Source organism: Erythranthe guttata, chromosome 2, assembly GCF_056151865.1.
Source record: "Erythranthe guttata isolate IM_541 chromosome 2, IM_541, whole genome shotgun sequence".
In the NCBI taxonomy this organism is placed as follows: Eukaryota; Viridiplantae; Streptophyta; class Magnoliopsida; order Lamiales; family Phrymaceae; genus Erythranthe; species Erythranthe guttata.
This window is the reverse complement of record NC_142534.1, coordinates 206,579-222,743: the sequence shown is the minus strand read 5'-3', so window position 1 is coordinate 222,743 and position 16,165 is coordinate 206,579. Positions and strand designations below refer to the sequence as shown.

Below are 16,165 nucleotides of genomic sequence, written 5' to 3'. Positions count from 1 at the left end.
TTATCATTATTCTTATTATTATTTATTATTAGTTGAGAATTTGGTGAATTATGTTGAATTTCATTTTTTTATTTTTCATTTTTTGTTGATAAAAAATCGAACTCTCGTACAATAGTAGATCCGATTTCTGTCCAATTTGTTTTTCTAACTACTATGTACTAACTTTTGCAATCTAAGGACCATCTAATTGAGCTTGAATGTGTTTAATTTGTAGGATTAATGATTTATAAGAGAAAGTTAATTTTTAAATTGGATTAATAAGGTTAAAACAGAAAAGAAAAAAAAATGTATTGAAAATCGCTTATACATTAATGAATAGTGATGATGAATATAAATTAATTTCTATTTTCTTTTAATTTATTTTTTTAAGATAAGGACCGTTGATTTCCCATCGATAATTTATTACTAGTATTAACAAGCGTATACGTAGTCGATATCCTCCTTTTCAATTGTATTTGTGTACTTTGAGATAATCAAATTTGCAGAATTGATTTCCTTGCACGTTCAATATATAATATAATAATTACATTCGTACACAGCATAGCAATTAAGATTTAAGACAACTTATAAGTTATAACTAGCAGAGATTCATTCATGCTTGTGCGAGGTCCTAATTCTTGTACCCATAGAAAATATTAGCAAGCTATTTTATTTAGTTAGAAAAATAAAACCTTAATTTGAAGGATGAAAAATATGTAGTACGACGTTAATGAAAGGGATAGATACTGTACAGTACAAATTTGAATTAAGATTAAGGGTGCAAGTGCCCAAAAATTGGAGGTGAGTATAATAATTCTAATCAACATTTTTCTTTCTTTCAGTGATGCCCCCTTCTCAGTGAAGAAAAAAATCCTCCAGATTTATCCTTCCGTTTATCATCTCCATCGTCTCCAACCTGTCGCACATGCGTCACGTATTGTTTAGAAAATATGGTCGATTTAGACAATTATAAGTTTATTTTTTTTAATCATTGAACTGGAATGAAAAAAATTACCTCCTTAGAAATTTGCTTAAGTAATTCCGTTACTTCGCAAAAGTCGGGTCTCAGAGCTGGATCTTGCTGCCAGCATCTCTCAAGCAGCTCAGTAAGCTTTTGATGAGTTAGCTTCGGAATAGTTGGCCGAAGACCCTGAAATGTTAAGTGAACGTAATGTTGCAATTAGCATATTACGGCAGAAAAACAAAATATGGGAATGAGAGAACCAACTAAACAACATATTCGACGATCATTTACCTTTTGGACAACTCCAACTGCTGCTTGTAAAGGTGTCAAGTACTCGTATGGAATCTGACAAAACCAAAAATGAAAACCATTAACTAAAAGGGATCGAGAACAATGCTGACTTTTTCGATATTTTTGAGTAAATAAAAGCTATTATACCTTTCCTGTCAGCAGTTCCCATAAAACCACCCCAAAACTAAAGACGTCTGCCTTATGATCATAGGGTTTATGTTCAATAACCTTCAAAGAACAAATACTTGTCAGTCAATGCAGTTACGGTTGATTTACAAGTAGAATCGATAGAATAACAGCATTTAAGAGATAATGTAATGTAATTAGCCAATAAGACAATATTCCATTAAGTATATTCAACTTTAGAGGGCATTTTGATCAAAATATTTCTGAAGTGAAGCAAAAACTAAATTGTGCTAGTAAGCATCAGATTTATCGCAAGAAAGCATCACAGTGAAATCAAACGGCCTTTAACTGAAAGATCTTAAAAAAAGAGCAGAAGCCCTGTAACTCGTAATTTGGTACGATAGAGTATACCTCAGGGGCCATCCACCTATATGTCCCAGTTTCAGCTGTCATTACACCTGTTTGTGTTTTCACTCTGGCGACCCCAAAATCAGCTACCTTAACAACCTGAAATATAGAACTTTCAGATATTCTAAACATAGCAAAGATAAAATAGTTGATTTTTGAAGATGGAAATCCTAAATGTCTATAATGTGACTAATTAAATGGGCTGCTTTAATGTTGCTTACTTCATTTTCATCCATCAAAAGATTTGCAGCCTTCAAATCCCTGTGAATTATGTTGTTCTGATGCAAATAGTTCATGCCCTTTGATATATCGATCGCTACTTTGAGTAAATTTGGAAGCTTAAAAGTACCCTTTTGCTTGTGTAAATAGTCATAAACACTTCCTCCCGACATGTATTCTGCAATTAAACAAACAGGAAATTTTGAAACCCAAAATTTGCTGAAACAATGAAAGGAAAACAAGTTTATGTTTCCACATTTAAAGGTCTCAAATACCATACGTACCTGTCACTATACACAAATTTGGAGGTTTGGTGCATGCCCCGATGAACTGGACAACATTTTTGTGTCGAACTTTTCTGCAAGTATCATGTATCAACCAAGAAAACGATGAGAATGTAATCTAATTTATAATTTTCCTATAATCATCTCAATGTCCAAAGATTTCAGAGATTGACGCCAACAAACATTAATGGTTGACCACTTGAAAAAATAACACAGATAAAACCTACACGATGTATATAATCCCTCTACATGTTGTGATAGTTACAACCATAGATATATCCTGACGAACCTCATTATATATACTTCTTGGGCGAACTCCTTCTGCAGTTCGGTATTCAAGCGCTCTGTCTTGAGAATTTTGATTGCTACTTCCTGACTGCGGTAAGTAGCTTTGTATCTGAAAATTATAAAATTTAATGAGTAAATAGAACAATCAACTACAAGCATAAATTTCAAGAGTAACAGCCAGAGTGCTTACAAATCACCATAAGATCCTGACGCTATTTTGGATTCAAATTTCAAGAGTTGAGGATCAATTTCCCACACATCAGTTCCATCATTGGGTATTGTTAGGTGATTCTGATTAGATTCAGATTTAATCTTTATTTGCTCATTTTCATGGAGAGTAGGCAACGCATGTGGATTAGGCCAACGAGTTCTCTGCAACAACGAAAATGTATCCTTTGTAATCATTGATTTGACAATAATATCGAAAAGATATGTGCATTTGATATTCATGATCGAAAAGAAAATGACAGAGATTTCGGAAGTTTATGCTTCATCTAGTAGCATCGGCTTTATATACAGTATAAGGGTGCATATGAAATACGAGCCTGTGTACTTAACAACAAAGCACTTCAACAAAATTAAAACCAACACTAGCAGACAGAGCCAACATGTGTAATCATCAAGCAATAGTGACAGTGGCTTCATCCAGGCCTGACAACATAAAGCATGTGCAGGAAACCTCATATTTCCAAGGTAGTTTCAATCACATAATAAGGCAGTACCTCAATTTTCAAAACTTCTTTTTCCACAGCAGTCCGGAGTTGCTCAACCTCCTGAAAAAATAAAACTAACATGTCAGCAAAATCTCTCTTAATCCATGAGTACTAAACTAATAAAATAGCTATTTAATCTCTAGAATGTAAATAATCCAAGACTGATGGCACTAAAAGTAAGCTTCAGGCCTTCAATCATATTTGTTGAAATGACAATGACCCAGTGGGTCTACATACACATTCAAGAATAGGATTCAGAAAAAAAGGAAGCAAATTATTTTGAAAGAGAAGTGAACCAGAGCCAACACATTTAGCAAGCCAAAAACATTTCCTGCTCGTTAATTCTTTATCAGCAGAAGTGCTAAAAAACATTAATTACTAAGTCAAAAAACTTCACCAACCACCCCAAAAAAAAAAGGATAAACAGAACATTTAGCACAAATGGACCAAACATCACCAATTATAATACTTGTTGAAATAACAAAAGTATAATGAGTCGAAAGAGATAAAAACAGCCCATTCTGAAATGAAACACATTTCACCAGAACAAGGTCCGATTAGCCAGAGAGAGTGAAATAATCTATATCGATATCTGAAAACAGTAAATGCAGATGAAGATACCTCAAATTGCCAGCCATCAACAACAAAGACATCTAGAGAGTAGCCATCCACAGTGGAAAAGGCATGTGCTTCCTGGATATTCAGCCCAACTTCTGATAGTAGAGAAGTCAACTGCAAGTTTCATCATTGAAGAGTTAGGTCCTAGAATATCCTTTTCTTAACATGCATAACAAAATAGAATTTGCTTATGAAGAACACATTAAGAAGCAAACTCAGCAGCTGCAAATTTTCAGCTCATGCATGAACAAGTCTCAAAACGATGAGATTTAAAGGATTGCAAACAGAACGTATTAAAGGAGCTTCTCATCTTATAAACCTAAGATTTAGCATTATATTATTTATGCCTGCTAACTAATCCAGAAAAGTATGAGTTTAATTTCAAGCAGCCGATTCCAGTATATATAAATATATAATGGTGCATCAAAATAAGCACGTCAATTACCTGACTGAGGAGCTTTGGCTTGTCATCTGTTGAAAATGTAATCTCGTGCATAGGCCTGCATTTACGATTATGTGAAAAGTAAGCTCCACAATGACACTTCAATTATCATTGGTTTCTTTCATGAAACATTAAAATTTGCCTGATGAAACTTATTGACAGGCTAAGAATGCCAAAAAAAATCTCAAAACAGTATAATTCCATCTCAATTCTCATGTAAACATATAAGGTGGCAAGTATATATCAAAAGACTGAGGTTGGATCATACTGTGATTAGATCACATATACTGCTGCCACAAACTGAAATGAGTGGAAAATAATCGATCTGGGAGGTTATTCTGGTGAAATACTAAGTGCCCAGACCGTTTAAAGATTTATCATTTAAAGTTCCAATAGGAGCACCACTCATAATTATAAGACCAAGATTGTAAAATCTCAATTAAAGGTACCTTGGAAACTTGGCATCAGCATCCGCAGCGCTGTCCCCATCTTGTATATCAAATTTGCTTGCTTCGAGTGCAAGAGCTTCAAGATTAGGAGAAGAACCAAAGGCAGGTGGAGGATGGATGCTGAATTAAAAAATGCTGTAAACATCAAATAATCCAGTAAAGGCTAGAAAAAACTACAGATAGCTGAAACTTAGATACACGGGTAACAATAAAACACACGTTTAGTTTTTTAGAAGTGGGCAAATACCTTCCCCTAGTCGGTAAACGTGAATGCACCGTATCTCCTGAGCTCCCATCTAATACAGGACCAACCTGCACAGGATAAAAATATACTCAACATACAGATGGCATCAATCAAGAAAGAAATATCATATGATGACTGATGAGTGGTACACAACCAGGGAAAAGGGTCGTTGGTTCACTGCAGATAAAGTCCACCGGGAGAACATTTAAATCAAACATTATGAGAATATGCCTGTCCTGATGTATGCTAAGTCAAAACTTCGGTTCATGCAAGGTTCATGTATGCATATTCACAAAATATTGTTTTTCTACGAAAAATGAATATTGGACTTCAGGTTACTGATGGGAAAAGTATGTCGAATTATAGTGAACTTTAGCTGAAAGAAAAGCAAGCTGGAACCCCAGAAGTATGTAAGATTATGCCGAGTAACACTGATTGGCTCATGCCATCCTTTAAAACCTCACAATGTGCAATAAGTCACATGACAACGCCACCAGCCTCAGCTTCTATGACTCGTGTCAAAATCCTTTTGAAATAACTGTTGCAATTTAAGATCTCATAACTAGTAGCTGCCACTTCACTTAAAATCACAATATTACCATAAAGAATGAATTCTCATAGCGCATAAAGACCAAACATAAATAAACTTGCATAAAACCTCATTTCGGGTTCATAATAGGCTGAGTAAATGTCAGAATATCCTACCTGCACAAGCCGGACTTCAAAAGCTGGCCTATTAGCAGGATCACGCGCCAGATGCAGTAATCGCCTGTGTGTAAGAACATCTTCTGCCCTCTCGACATTCACATCCATCGCATACCTTCAATGCGGAAACACAAAGGGAGAAAAAAAAATCAATCACAAAGTAATTAAAAATCAGATCGCAGTACAAAGCCACATATGTAGCGAAATAAGAAAAAATCCTGACATGCAGCACATCACGAAACCTAAGTCGTTGTTTTATGATTTACTCCATTATACTCAGATGGAATTGGAAGCACGACAATTGACATTGTAACAATGATTTTATTTGTTTTCAGAAAATACAGAAACCAAAATCACCGGACATCTAAATCCGTGAATGATAAAATCCACGAAAGACGCCTAAATCTGCAGCAACAACAAAAATCGGTACTCGAAACGGAGAAAATCAACCAATAATAATATAAAATATAGCACGTTCGGAGCGTAAAAGTGAAGATTAAAGTATTTAGGATGGGTAAAGGAAACCTGGCTGGGAGGCGATTGAAATGAGCCCAAAGCTGATCATCGAAACCCGGCTCCTGCGCCTCCGGATGGTCAGATTCCTTGAGGCGGCGCAGAACCTCATTGAAGACCTCCACCTTCTTCTGCTGCTGCCGGCTCTTCGCCGACGAAGATTCCACCACCCTACTTCCACAACTCTCGTTATCTTCCATCACCATTTGAGAACCCCGAATTCACGACAATTCTCTTCCAAAAAATCACGACCAATAGCCTGCTTGATTTCCTCTACAAACTGGATCTAGTGGATTCTGCGGTTCACGTGGAGTGAATTTTCGCCGCGATATCGGATTTTTATACGTCGTAGATGCGGATTATAGACGCCTCGAACCGAATTTTATATACGTTCTACTGTTACAGCTCGCGAATAGGATAATGGAAAAGGAAATAAATATTCAAAGGAATTTCAATTAGCTTGGGTTTGGGTTTTGAATTTGATCCATTTGTTCATAGATATCTCTCTCTCTCTCTCTCTCTCTCTCTCTCTCTCTCTCTCTCTCTCTCTCTCTCTCCTTGTAAAAGCTGTCTCTCTCTCTCTGCCGAGAATCTGAATGAGTGATTATATATAATTTGTGGACTATATGCAGTTTCTCGATTTGCTTTTTTGAGTTATATTTGTATTGGCTAATGGGGTCTTTTTTTTTTTTTGATGAATTGGCTAATGGGGTCTTAATTCTCTAGGTTTAGGGTGCTTATATAGCAGTTTTTAATTTGAATTTTTCAATTATTATAAAAAAAATGTTTTTTATTTTGAATTATTACTATTTTGGCCTACTACAAGTTGCAAAGAAGATACAAAGTACAAAACAGACCAATCCCAATGCATCAAATCTTGAAATTGAATTCTTTAACATACAATATTATTAATGTTTTTAAATATATTATTAACATTTTTTAAATTAAATACATAAAATTAGAATACTTAGAAAAATATCATGATAAATTCGATTTATGTATTCTTGTTTCATGGAGGTACCAATTTAACTAATTTTCATAATTTAAACATAATTCTATAATAATAGACTTCTGATCATATATTAACACACGGTTCATATTCAGTTAATTAAATTAATTACTTGTAATATTTTCTTTTGAATCACTTTATCATCGAATTTAAGATAAAATAGGCTTTTAGATTTTTTTTTAATGTGAATTATTAAATTAATAGAGTGATAAGACATAGTTTAATGGAATAATTGAGGTGGTGCGGCAATTGTTTAATTGTTTAACAAATAAATAAATAAAAGTTAATATTGTCAGAGTGTCGACAGTGGCAAATAGGGTGAAAATGAGGACGAACGACACCGTTTACTGGTTTCCCCTTCTTCCCGCTTGTATAGCTGTGGCGTGCACGTTGACAACACTCGCACCCACGTGGAGAGTAGTCCACCGTGGCACCTCTTTCTTTATTTCTACTTTACCTTCATGTGATTCAAGTTTTTTCACTTTTTTGATTTTTCTTTTTTATTTATTTTAGGTAAGTTTTTTACTTTACTTGGAAATCTGACAGTGATCGCACTACGTTCCTTCTATGTGGGCCTCTTTTTTTTTAATTGGATTGGACTTTTTTTGACAGTAAGTAATTTTAACTGGGCCTATTAGATCAAGGTCCAATAGAATATATTAATTAATTTATTTATTATTTTATATTTTTAATGAAATAAACATAAATAGTGATGATTTTTTTTTTATTATTTATTTAATTATATAGCGATGGAACATCTAAGGTGGAGAGTGAATAATAGAGATAAGAAGATGACATTTCCAACTTTGTTGGGTTGGAAAGAAAAGATGAAAGCAACATCAATTGGTGCTGCCTATACAGATATTTTCATTTTTGTCTTTCTCTTTATTATTACACCAAAAATAAAAATAAAATAAAATTATCAGCAATATGAAAATGGAGAATAAATATTTATGATGTTAATTAAAATTAAATGATTAAGAGGCAATGTTCATTTGTTTATTTTTTGTCATAATAATAATAATAATAATTGTCCGTTGTATTTCTTGAAGTGCAAGAGAAGGAGGGGATTTGGTCTAATGAGGTTGACATGCCTTTTGGTGATGGTGGGTAATTAGAGGCTAAATCAATGGGTCAAACAAACTTAAGTACGTTTATTGAAAAGTTAATGACACGTGCTAATCATGTGTTTAACTGTTACCACTTACCACGTTGGTATAAGGATTTTGATTAATTTTTTTTTTTATTTTGGCCTTTGATTGGTGTATAACGCTTCAGATCCTAAATAACAAATAGTCAAATGAGATTCATGCCTTTAAACATTAAACGCATGCTTCTTAGTTTTTTTTTTTTTTTTTTTTGAGTAAATTCAAGTCCATTACAAGGGGAAGTAGGGGAGGGGGACTCGAACCCTAGACCATTACCCTATTGATAAAGGCTAGGTACCAACTCTCCTAATGAGGGTTGGTAAACGCATGCTTCTTAGTTAGTAAGTATTCGTTAATTAATTACTTCCCCTCTCCCATATTATATGTCTTTTTAGAGAGTTTTTTTTATCCCAAATTATTTTTTATTTTAGATTTTCAATGAAACATTAATTGCATTATTTTCAATTTTACCCTTAATTACTCATAATTAATTAATTGAGAATCAATTAATGTTAAAGATATTTTAGTAATTTTATTACTATAATCTATGAACATTTATTGATTTTCTTAATATGTACAAAACAACCCAAATTGATTTTCTTAAGCATGTAGTAATTGATAATAATCCGTTAAGAACTTGAATGTATACGACAACATTTCTTTGCAAAATTAAAGTTGACCAATCTTAATAATTTGAATATAATAATAATAATAATTAATAAATCATCAAAATCTTGCAAATAATCGAATTTTGAATGGTAATCTTGAAGTTGATAATCATAATCATAACATAAAATAATTATTTTGCCACGACGACCTTGGAGGGGAAAACCGACATTATTACAAAAATTCCCACGTGTGTGTATATATATATCAATAGTCCATTTTTATAAAAAAAAAAAAAACATATAGTAAATGAAATAATTAATAAAAACGGGTCGTTTAGACTTGGTAGCAAAACGAAAAGTCCTGCTACCTTGGAAAGTATTAATATTAATATTAATATATTTGAGCTGATCCAGAACAGAAGGTAAGCTAAGTCGGATTAGCAGCAGCCCACGTGGAAGGATTGGGAAAAGCTGACATGGCAAAACTGTCCTCTTGGGTTCGCCAAGAGCCAATTCAAATTAAGGTAGTAATTAAAATATGTGTAATAATGTGTTGACAAAGAAATAAAAATAAATAAAATATTATAGTATGTTTGGGGGATGAAGATGAACACTGAACATGGGAAGCACCGCTGGCATGGGAAGTGGCGACTTGATAACGCCTTAACTCAGAATAACTCACTCGAATATGCCATTCATTCATTCATCTACTAAATCTTATCTTCTCAATAAATAAATATATAATTAAATAATTGGGGTCAATTAGTAATTTATTTTTCAAGAAGCCCTTTCTTGGTAGTTTCGTTATGATAAATAAATCATGCATGAACAAGTTTATTATCTCATCTTGAATTAAAGATGAGATAATTTATTTAAAAAAAGAAAAGGAAAATTCAAATTGTTCTTTTTATTGATGTCATCATGTATGACATCACACAACCAAGGAGAAAAATATTCAAAGTATGGGCAACAAAGAATAATGTGAAGCAGAAGAAGTAGTAGGGGAGATGTTTTTCCAGTAGTCAAATATTATGGAATGAAAAAAATAATCATAGAAGACAATACTTACCGACTTTTGAAACATATATATAGTAGGACCCCCCCTACAAACATAATTGTAATAAATAAATAAATAAAACAATTAATTACAGTAGTAGTAGTGGTGATATGGAGGGGACAAAATGAAATGGTCATTATCATCAAAACTCTTCATGTAAGAACTTAATCCATCTCAGTCCAACATGTCCGGATAAATGTTTTTCATTTTTTTCTCATTTTCCTCGTGGAAGAAAATTCATCATCTGTAAATTTATTGGCCATTTTTTGACATTCATTGAGTCAAAATAATTAATAGTGAAAACGAAATATCCAAGGCGTTTTTTTCACATTCTTCGTGTAATTCATGAAAGAGAAAATAATGAGCGTCGGTGTTTTCGATTTCACCAATAATCTCTTTATTATTTGTAATGCCAAATTCATCGAACCTAGACATTGTTTAAGAGCAATCGACAACATTGAGTTAGAGAAAACGACGAGCCATAATTTTTTTTAATAATTTTTCAGTTCATGCTACTAATTATATATTGATCCTAATAAACCCTGAACTTAATCCAATATTCAGTCTACGTACAATCTAGGTTCTGAATGATGATTGGTTTTGTAGATCTAGTATTAATATACAAGTTAACACATGCTTTGCACTAATCAAGGTAGCAATTATTTATGATAATCAAATCAAAACCAATATATTTTAAAGAACATGTTTTCTACACTAGTTATATTTCCAAAAGGAGATCATCAACTTTTTATTTTTTATTTTTCTATAATATTGTTTTCAATTATCATTTTCAAGAACACTGTTTAAATTTTTAAATTATACTATTTGCAATTTTAAAAGCCCATTGGGCCTATTTAACTAATTTATGATCAAGTGGATTTCGAAGGCCCATTGGGCCTACAATTCTTCATATATTTTTTCACATATAACATAAACAAATTATGTATATTTCATGAAGAGGCTGAAAACACAGTACTGCTGCAGAGATACAAATTTACTGAAGTGAAATGCCAAATACAAATTAACATTACATACCACAATAACTAATATGTACATTCATGATGCAACAACATAGTATCCTAGTAAATAGTTAACATTCAAAAGATTAAATTAACAACATAACACAAAACAAATGTGCACAAACACACGAAACATCATTTGATATTACATTACATAAACAACAAAAGACTTCAGCAAACTTACGACAATCATTCGAACAGATCCGCCACGTCATCAAGAACATCAACCATGTCATCATCACTCACATCCTCTCCTTCGAAGAGCCACTCCTCAAATTCATCCACTTCCTCATAATCCTGCGAATAAATATCCTCCGAATTATCCCATTGGTCCATTCCTAGTTCCTCCCCACGTGTAGCAACATGCATATACGGTCTACTTCTAGTCAAAGCATCGACCACGTCTCTGTTCAAAGATCCCGTTATCCCCAACCACCTCATTCTCGGAAAATATGGCTTCTTTAACCATCGAAAAGCCAATTGAGTGATTCCCCCACAATTGTAAATATCCAAAACCTTCAAGCTACTACCACACCACACATTCTCATCGATCTGCATTGAAGCTAACGCCATGACAGAAGTATCTCCGATTAGAGGGCATTGCCTCAAACGAAGCTCGGATAATGGAATTCGACTCTTTGCGAGTAAAAATATAGCACCATCGGAGAGGTTAGGAAGATTCGAGAGGTTTAATTGTCTTAATTCTTGATTAGAATTGCCGTCAAAAAGGGACGAAATGCACCTGTCTGTAAGCTTCTTACATCCTTTGACAGACAACGAAACGAGGGTTTTCATCGAGCCTTTGCTTAAGTGCGACAATCCCGAGTCAGTTATATCACAACCGTCCAAAAGAAGAGACTTTAACTTAGGAAGTGAGTTGATTGCTCGGAGAGAATAGTCTCCGAGGTTTCTACAATCCCTCAAGTCGAGAGTGGAAAGATTCCCATTTGATGCCAAGTGTGCAACAGCCAAGTTCGTTAAGAGATTACACCACCGTAGACTAACATGTGTTAGTGAAAGGGATGTCGCATTAATGTCGTGAAAGACTAGGTTGGTTAGGTGGGTACCATGAAAAACCTTGAACTTATATAACTTGGAGCAAGAATGAAGAATTGTTTTGTAACCTGTATCTGTGACCTGGCAAAAGCCACCGAGACAAATACTTTCCATATTCGAACATTTATCAGCCATGAGAAGGATTCCAAGATCGTTGACTCGCTTGAAGTACGTGGGAGCAATCTCCTGGCTTCTTACAAGACAGAGGTGTTTCAGTTTGCCATGTGCGTTGACTTGTTGAAGGCCGTTGTTGGTTAGGTCAAATGCCATCCTTGGTTCCATTATAGGTGAATCTCGAAGATCTAGGTGGGTCAAGGAGGTAAGATATTTTGATATTGTGCTTATCATGGTGTCGGTTATGTAGTCAACGGAAAGGCATAACTTCTGTAAATTAGGCAATATGGATGGTTGGGGGTGATTTGATGATTGATGGGGGCCCACAGCGGGGCTAAGAAGTTCAGTCAACATAAGCGACGAAATATACCCAATTTCAAGAGAAATGAGACTTGGTGAGGCTAGAGACCAGACGCGAGCGAATTTATGGCGCAGAAATACGGAGACATCGAACATCAGGATCAGTGTCTACAGAACAATACATCAGGATCAGCAAATGTACGTTATCGACGAATAATTTACTTTTAAATAAACAGTAAGAAGGATTATGCATATAACTCATCATACATTTTGTTGTAAACAAGCATAATTAATATCATTAATGTCTCTAATGAACCACGCTGCAAATACGGAAGGATAATTCAAAATCGAGAAGGGTATAACCGGTCAAGTTATTATCGTATCTGGCAGCTATATCTAGGAATAAATCTCAGAAACTTAGCCAAATCCTGGCTCGATCTCTTCTCATTTCATTACTACGTCGACAGTTCAAAAAGAGAAAATAACTAACACAAGAACCTAAATCACACCAAAAATCTACATAGGAATAACAATGAATTGAAGTGGTGTACATTTGATATGCCAACAAAAAAAAAGGTGTTTGTTACTGAGACATAGATAGATAGAGCATATATGGAAATGTGTGCTACGTGTAGTTAATACGAGAACCATATAACACGACATATTTATTGACCCAATATCGCTACAGACAGCACTCCAAATAAATGGGAAACGATAAACATAAGATACCTCGTTCTTTAATAAATATCCTGTCCAATTCCTCATTCCACACACACACACACACACACACACAATGAATGTAACAGAATTACGCCACAGTAAATCTAAAGTAATACTAGTCGATAACTAGATAAACCCTTACTTCCAACTGAGTACAACCAGTGAGCAATTCCTCTAGATGTAATACATCAACTGATCTCCCTCTTTTCTCTGCAACTGAACTCAAGTACACAAACCTGAAAGGGAATTATTTTAAACACACCATTGCTTATAACAAACAAACGAGAAAAAATGATAAAATAAAACAAACACACTTCACATTCAGTAAACATCAAACACCAATTAAGATGAAAACTCCCCCAAACATGCATACCAAGAAGCAGCCAAGTAGCACAAACATCACAAATCAAGTAGTAAACACATATAGAAAGTGAATATTTGTCAGAGAAAAAAAAATGGTGGAGAAAAGAAAGACCTGAGATCTTTGCAACTCTGTCCAAGATGAGACAGAAGTTTGCCGCTAAAATCTGTGCAATTTCGAAGGCACAGCTCTTGTAAAGAGGGGCGAATGAGAAAATCCAGGGAAGAATCGTCGAGGCGCGTGCAATCCACCTTCAGACTCCTCAAGTAAGGGTTGTTCGGAGGCAGCAAAGGCCTCAATAAATTCATCGACGGCGCAACATCCTAAACAAAATCCAGCAAAATAAAAATTAGCAAAAGATATGTTGAAATTAATTATAAAAAAAAAAAAAAAAAAAAAACCAAATTCATCTAATAACTTACAGGAAGATGGAAGTTGGGGAGGAAAGAGAGGATGTGAAGAGCGCAGGAGCGGAAGGTCGTACACGTGGAGGCAAGGGATAGGATGGAGGCGACGTCGAGCTTTATCATGATGGTGGCGATTAGAGCTGAGGGAAGGTGGTGTATGCCTGGATTATCCGGGTCCGGATCTCGGGGCGGGGCGATAGGGCTTGCCATTTCTCTCTCTGTAAACTTTGGAGGGCAAACCGAGGAAGACGATGGTTGTAATTACTAATTAGATAATCGTGGCACGAAATGTAAGGTGAAGTGTCCCCCCCTCTTGTTCTCCTCTATGCTTTGGGATTTTTTTGTACATAAGTCGTTGATTCGTAAACGCGACTCTAGCTTTGACACAACTTGAAATCCATACGGTCCAATTTTCAAAATATTCCTATCTAAATTAATAGTGAATAATCATCCTCCTACTAAACAATCACATTAGGAAAATGAATTAAGAGTTTAAAATTTATTAACTTTTAAATGTCTACTGAATAAATACTAGATCTATTAATTAGAATTCAATATAATCAAATAGAATTATTAATATTAGTTATTTAACGATTTTAAACAAAAATTGGAAAGCAACAATTAATGTTAAATTTTTGTAGTGTAAAGAATTACACTATTTTAAATATAGAACAGAAAAATGAAAATAATTTAAACTATAATTGTTGGGGTAATTTCCAAAAATGGAAAAAACCCTCCAAAAAGTGGCGTATGCTGCTTGTAGTGCGGCAAACACACGGTATTCTTTAGTAAAAGGCGAAAGAATAGTTCGCTATGTGTTTACCGCGCAGCTGCTTGAGTTTGATGCTGGAATCGGCCCTTCTATTTATTTATCTGCTCTAAACTCTTAGTTAGGTATTCTCACGATGTGGGACACTTGACAGGGCCATTTCTCCTCATCAGCACTTAGTATACATTTTATAGTGTTTGTCTATTGCTTATTTACCTGCAAAACATGATAGCCCTCATCATGTGATTATTTAGAAATCTTGTATGAATAAAATGCTTGCAGAATTGACGAGAGCCTCCACAAGAAAAGAAATACGATTTTCGACTCTTCTCAATCACGGGCTGTACTTAAAAAACTCTTGTACAATTCAATTATATGTTGCATAGAATTCCAATCTTTATTTTCGGTTTCTTTCGTAATCAATTCAAGTAAATGACAAGTTGATGCAGTAAGTTTCGTTTTTTTCTTTCGTAATCAATTCAAGTAAATGACGAGTTGATGCAGTAAGTTTCGTTTTTCTTATTACCATCATTTCTTCTTCCTAGTTCAGTTTCTTGCTTGTCTGTCTCCGTTTTTGCTTCCGAACATTGTATAGAAATTCACTAGGTCAAACAAATAGTCAGTGTTGACAAACATTTGGCTTCAAAAGTAAACTAAAGTTGCAAGCATCCAACCTCTGTAAATCAAATGAAATATTAAATATGTTTCTCATTTTTATTGTTTTATAACTTATTTTTTTATAAAACCAAAATAAAGTTCAAATGATTTTTTTAATTTAAAAATATTAAAAATAATTATGTAAGTCATATCTTTTTTGTACTATTTGTCATAACTCACAATATTAACTGGGCCTTGAATTGGGCCAGAAAATTTAAAACTGGAAATGGGCAGGGGCCGCGCGAACGCAGGCCCCCACTATCACAAATTATGACGTAGACTCGACCACTTGGGTCGATCTTACACTTGTACCCTTCCAAAGTGCAATGGAAGTCACTAGCGTAGGCCATAGGCCTCGTTGATCACCCATTGACCCCGTCCAGGTAAGTGAGTATTCAGTTCACAATTCTTCTTTTTATATAAGTGCTTACCCCACCATCTACCCCTAATATTTCGATGTGGGATAAATAGCCTACCATACAGTTTTTTTCCATTTCTTACCCAATTTCTTTCTATGCTTAATAAATCAATTCATAACAGTTTAATGTCTTATTTCTTCTTCACAATATATAATGTATTTGCAATAGTTTACAATCTTGACATGATTCGTGTAACCGAACTTTTTTTTTTTCGGTTCCGATCGACAATCAACAAGATAATTACTTGGGATTTTTTGTCGAGACGGAACTCATAAACT

The 16,165-nt window shown here is 34.3% G+C and overlaps 2 protein-coding genes and 2 non-coding genes across 4 annotated transcripts; all 4 read right to left on the bottom strand.

Annotated features, from left to right (window-relative positions):
- Nucleotides 1-646: 646 nt before the first annotated feature.
- On the bottom strand, nt 647-7,014 carry STY46 (ACT-like protein tyrosine kinase family protein). The gene is made up of 16 exons (XM_012981768.2): nt 6,256-7,014; nt 5,731-5,845; nt 5,029-5,093; nt 4,782-4,901; nt 4,336-4,390; nt 3,894-4,004; nt 3,282-3,332; nt 2,750-2,931; nt 2,561-2,668; nt 2,272-2,345; nt 1,990-2,165; nt 1,772-1,867; nt 1,382-1,462; nt 1,235-1,288; nt 995-1,129; nt 647-895 (listed from the first exon to the last, which is right to left on the bottom strand). The coding sequence occupies exons 1-16, from the start codon at nt 6,447-6,449 to the stop codon at nt 818-820; spliced, it is 1,695 nt and encodes a 564-aa protein (XP_012837222.2). The 5' UTR covers nt 6,450-7,014; the 3' UTR covers nt 647-817.
- A 4,027-nt stretch (nt 7,015-11,041) lies between these two features.
- On the bottom strand, nt 11,042-14,876 carry LOC105957805 (F-box/RNI-like superfamily protein). Its single transcript, XM_012981769.2, has 4 exons — nt 14,058-14,876; nt 13,750-13,958; nt 13,417-13,510; nt 11,042-12,722 (listed from the first exon to the last, which is right to left on the bottom strand). The coding sequence occupies exons 1-4, from the start codon at nt 14,250-14,252 to the stop codon at nt 11,274-11,276; spliced, it is 1,947 nt and encodes a 648-aa protein (XP_012837223.2). The 5' UTR covers nt 14,253-14,876; the 3' UTR covers nt 11,042-11,273.
- Nucleotides 14,755-14,874, bottom strand: LOC148772019 (U5 spliceosomal RNA). The gene has a single exon (XR_016030134.1). It is a non-coding gene; the product is annotated as a U5 spliceosomal RNA (small nuclear RNA).
- Nucleotides 14,877-15,698: 822 nt separating the features above from the next.
- Nucleotides 15,699-15,859, bottom strand: LOC148772018 (U1 spliceosomal RNA). Its single transcript, XR_016030154.1, has one exon. It is a non-coding gene; the product is annotated as a U1 spliceosomal RNA (small nuclear RNA).
- Nucleotides 15,860-16,165: the final 306 nt, after the last annotated feature.

Excerpts from the sequence above, each read along its gene's own strand:
- LOC105957805 (XM_012981769.2), bottom strand. The coding sequence starts at position 14,252 with ATGGCAAGCCCTATCGCCCCGCCCCGAGATCCGGACCCGGATAATCCA. Across the intron at positions 13,959-14,057 it reads TCCCCAACTTCCATCTTCCT|GATGTTGCGCCGTCGATGAA; the intron begins GTAAGTTATTAG and ends GATTTTGTTTAG. Across the intron at positions 12,723-13,416 it reads CTGGTTGTACTCAGTTGGAA|ACACTGATCCTGATGTTCGA; the intron begins GTAAGGGTTTAT and ends ATTGTTCTGTAG.
- STY46 (XM_012981768.2), bottom strand. The coding sequence starts at position 6,449 with ATGGTGATGGAAGATAACGAGAGTTGTGGAAGTAGGGTGGTGGAATCT. Across the intron at positions 5,094-5,730 it reads TTGAAGTCCGGCTTGTGCAG|GTTGGTCCTGTATTAGATGG; the intron begins GTAGGATATTCT and ends TATCCTGTGCAG. Across the intron at positions 4,005-4,335 it reads AGCCAAAGCTCCTCAGTCAG|TTGACTTCTCTACTATCAGA; the intron begins GTAATTGACGTG and ends TGAAACTTGCAG.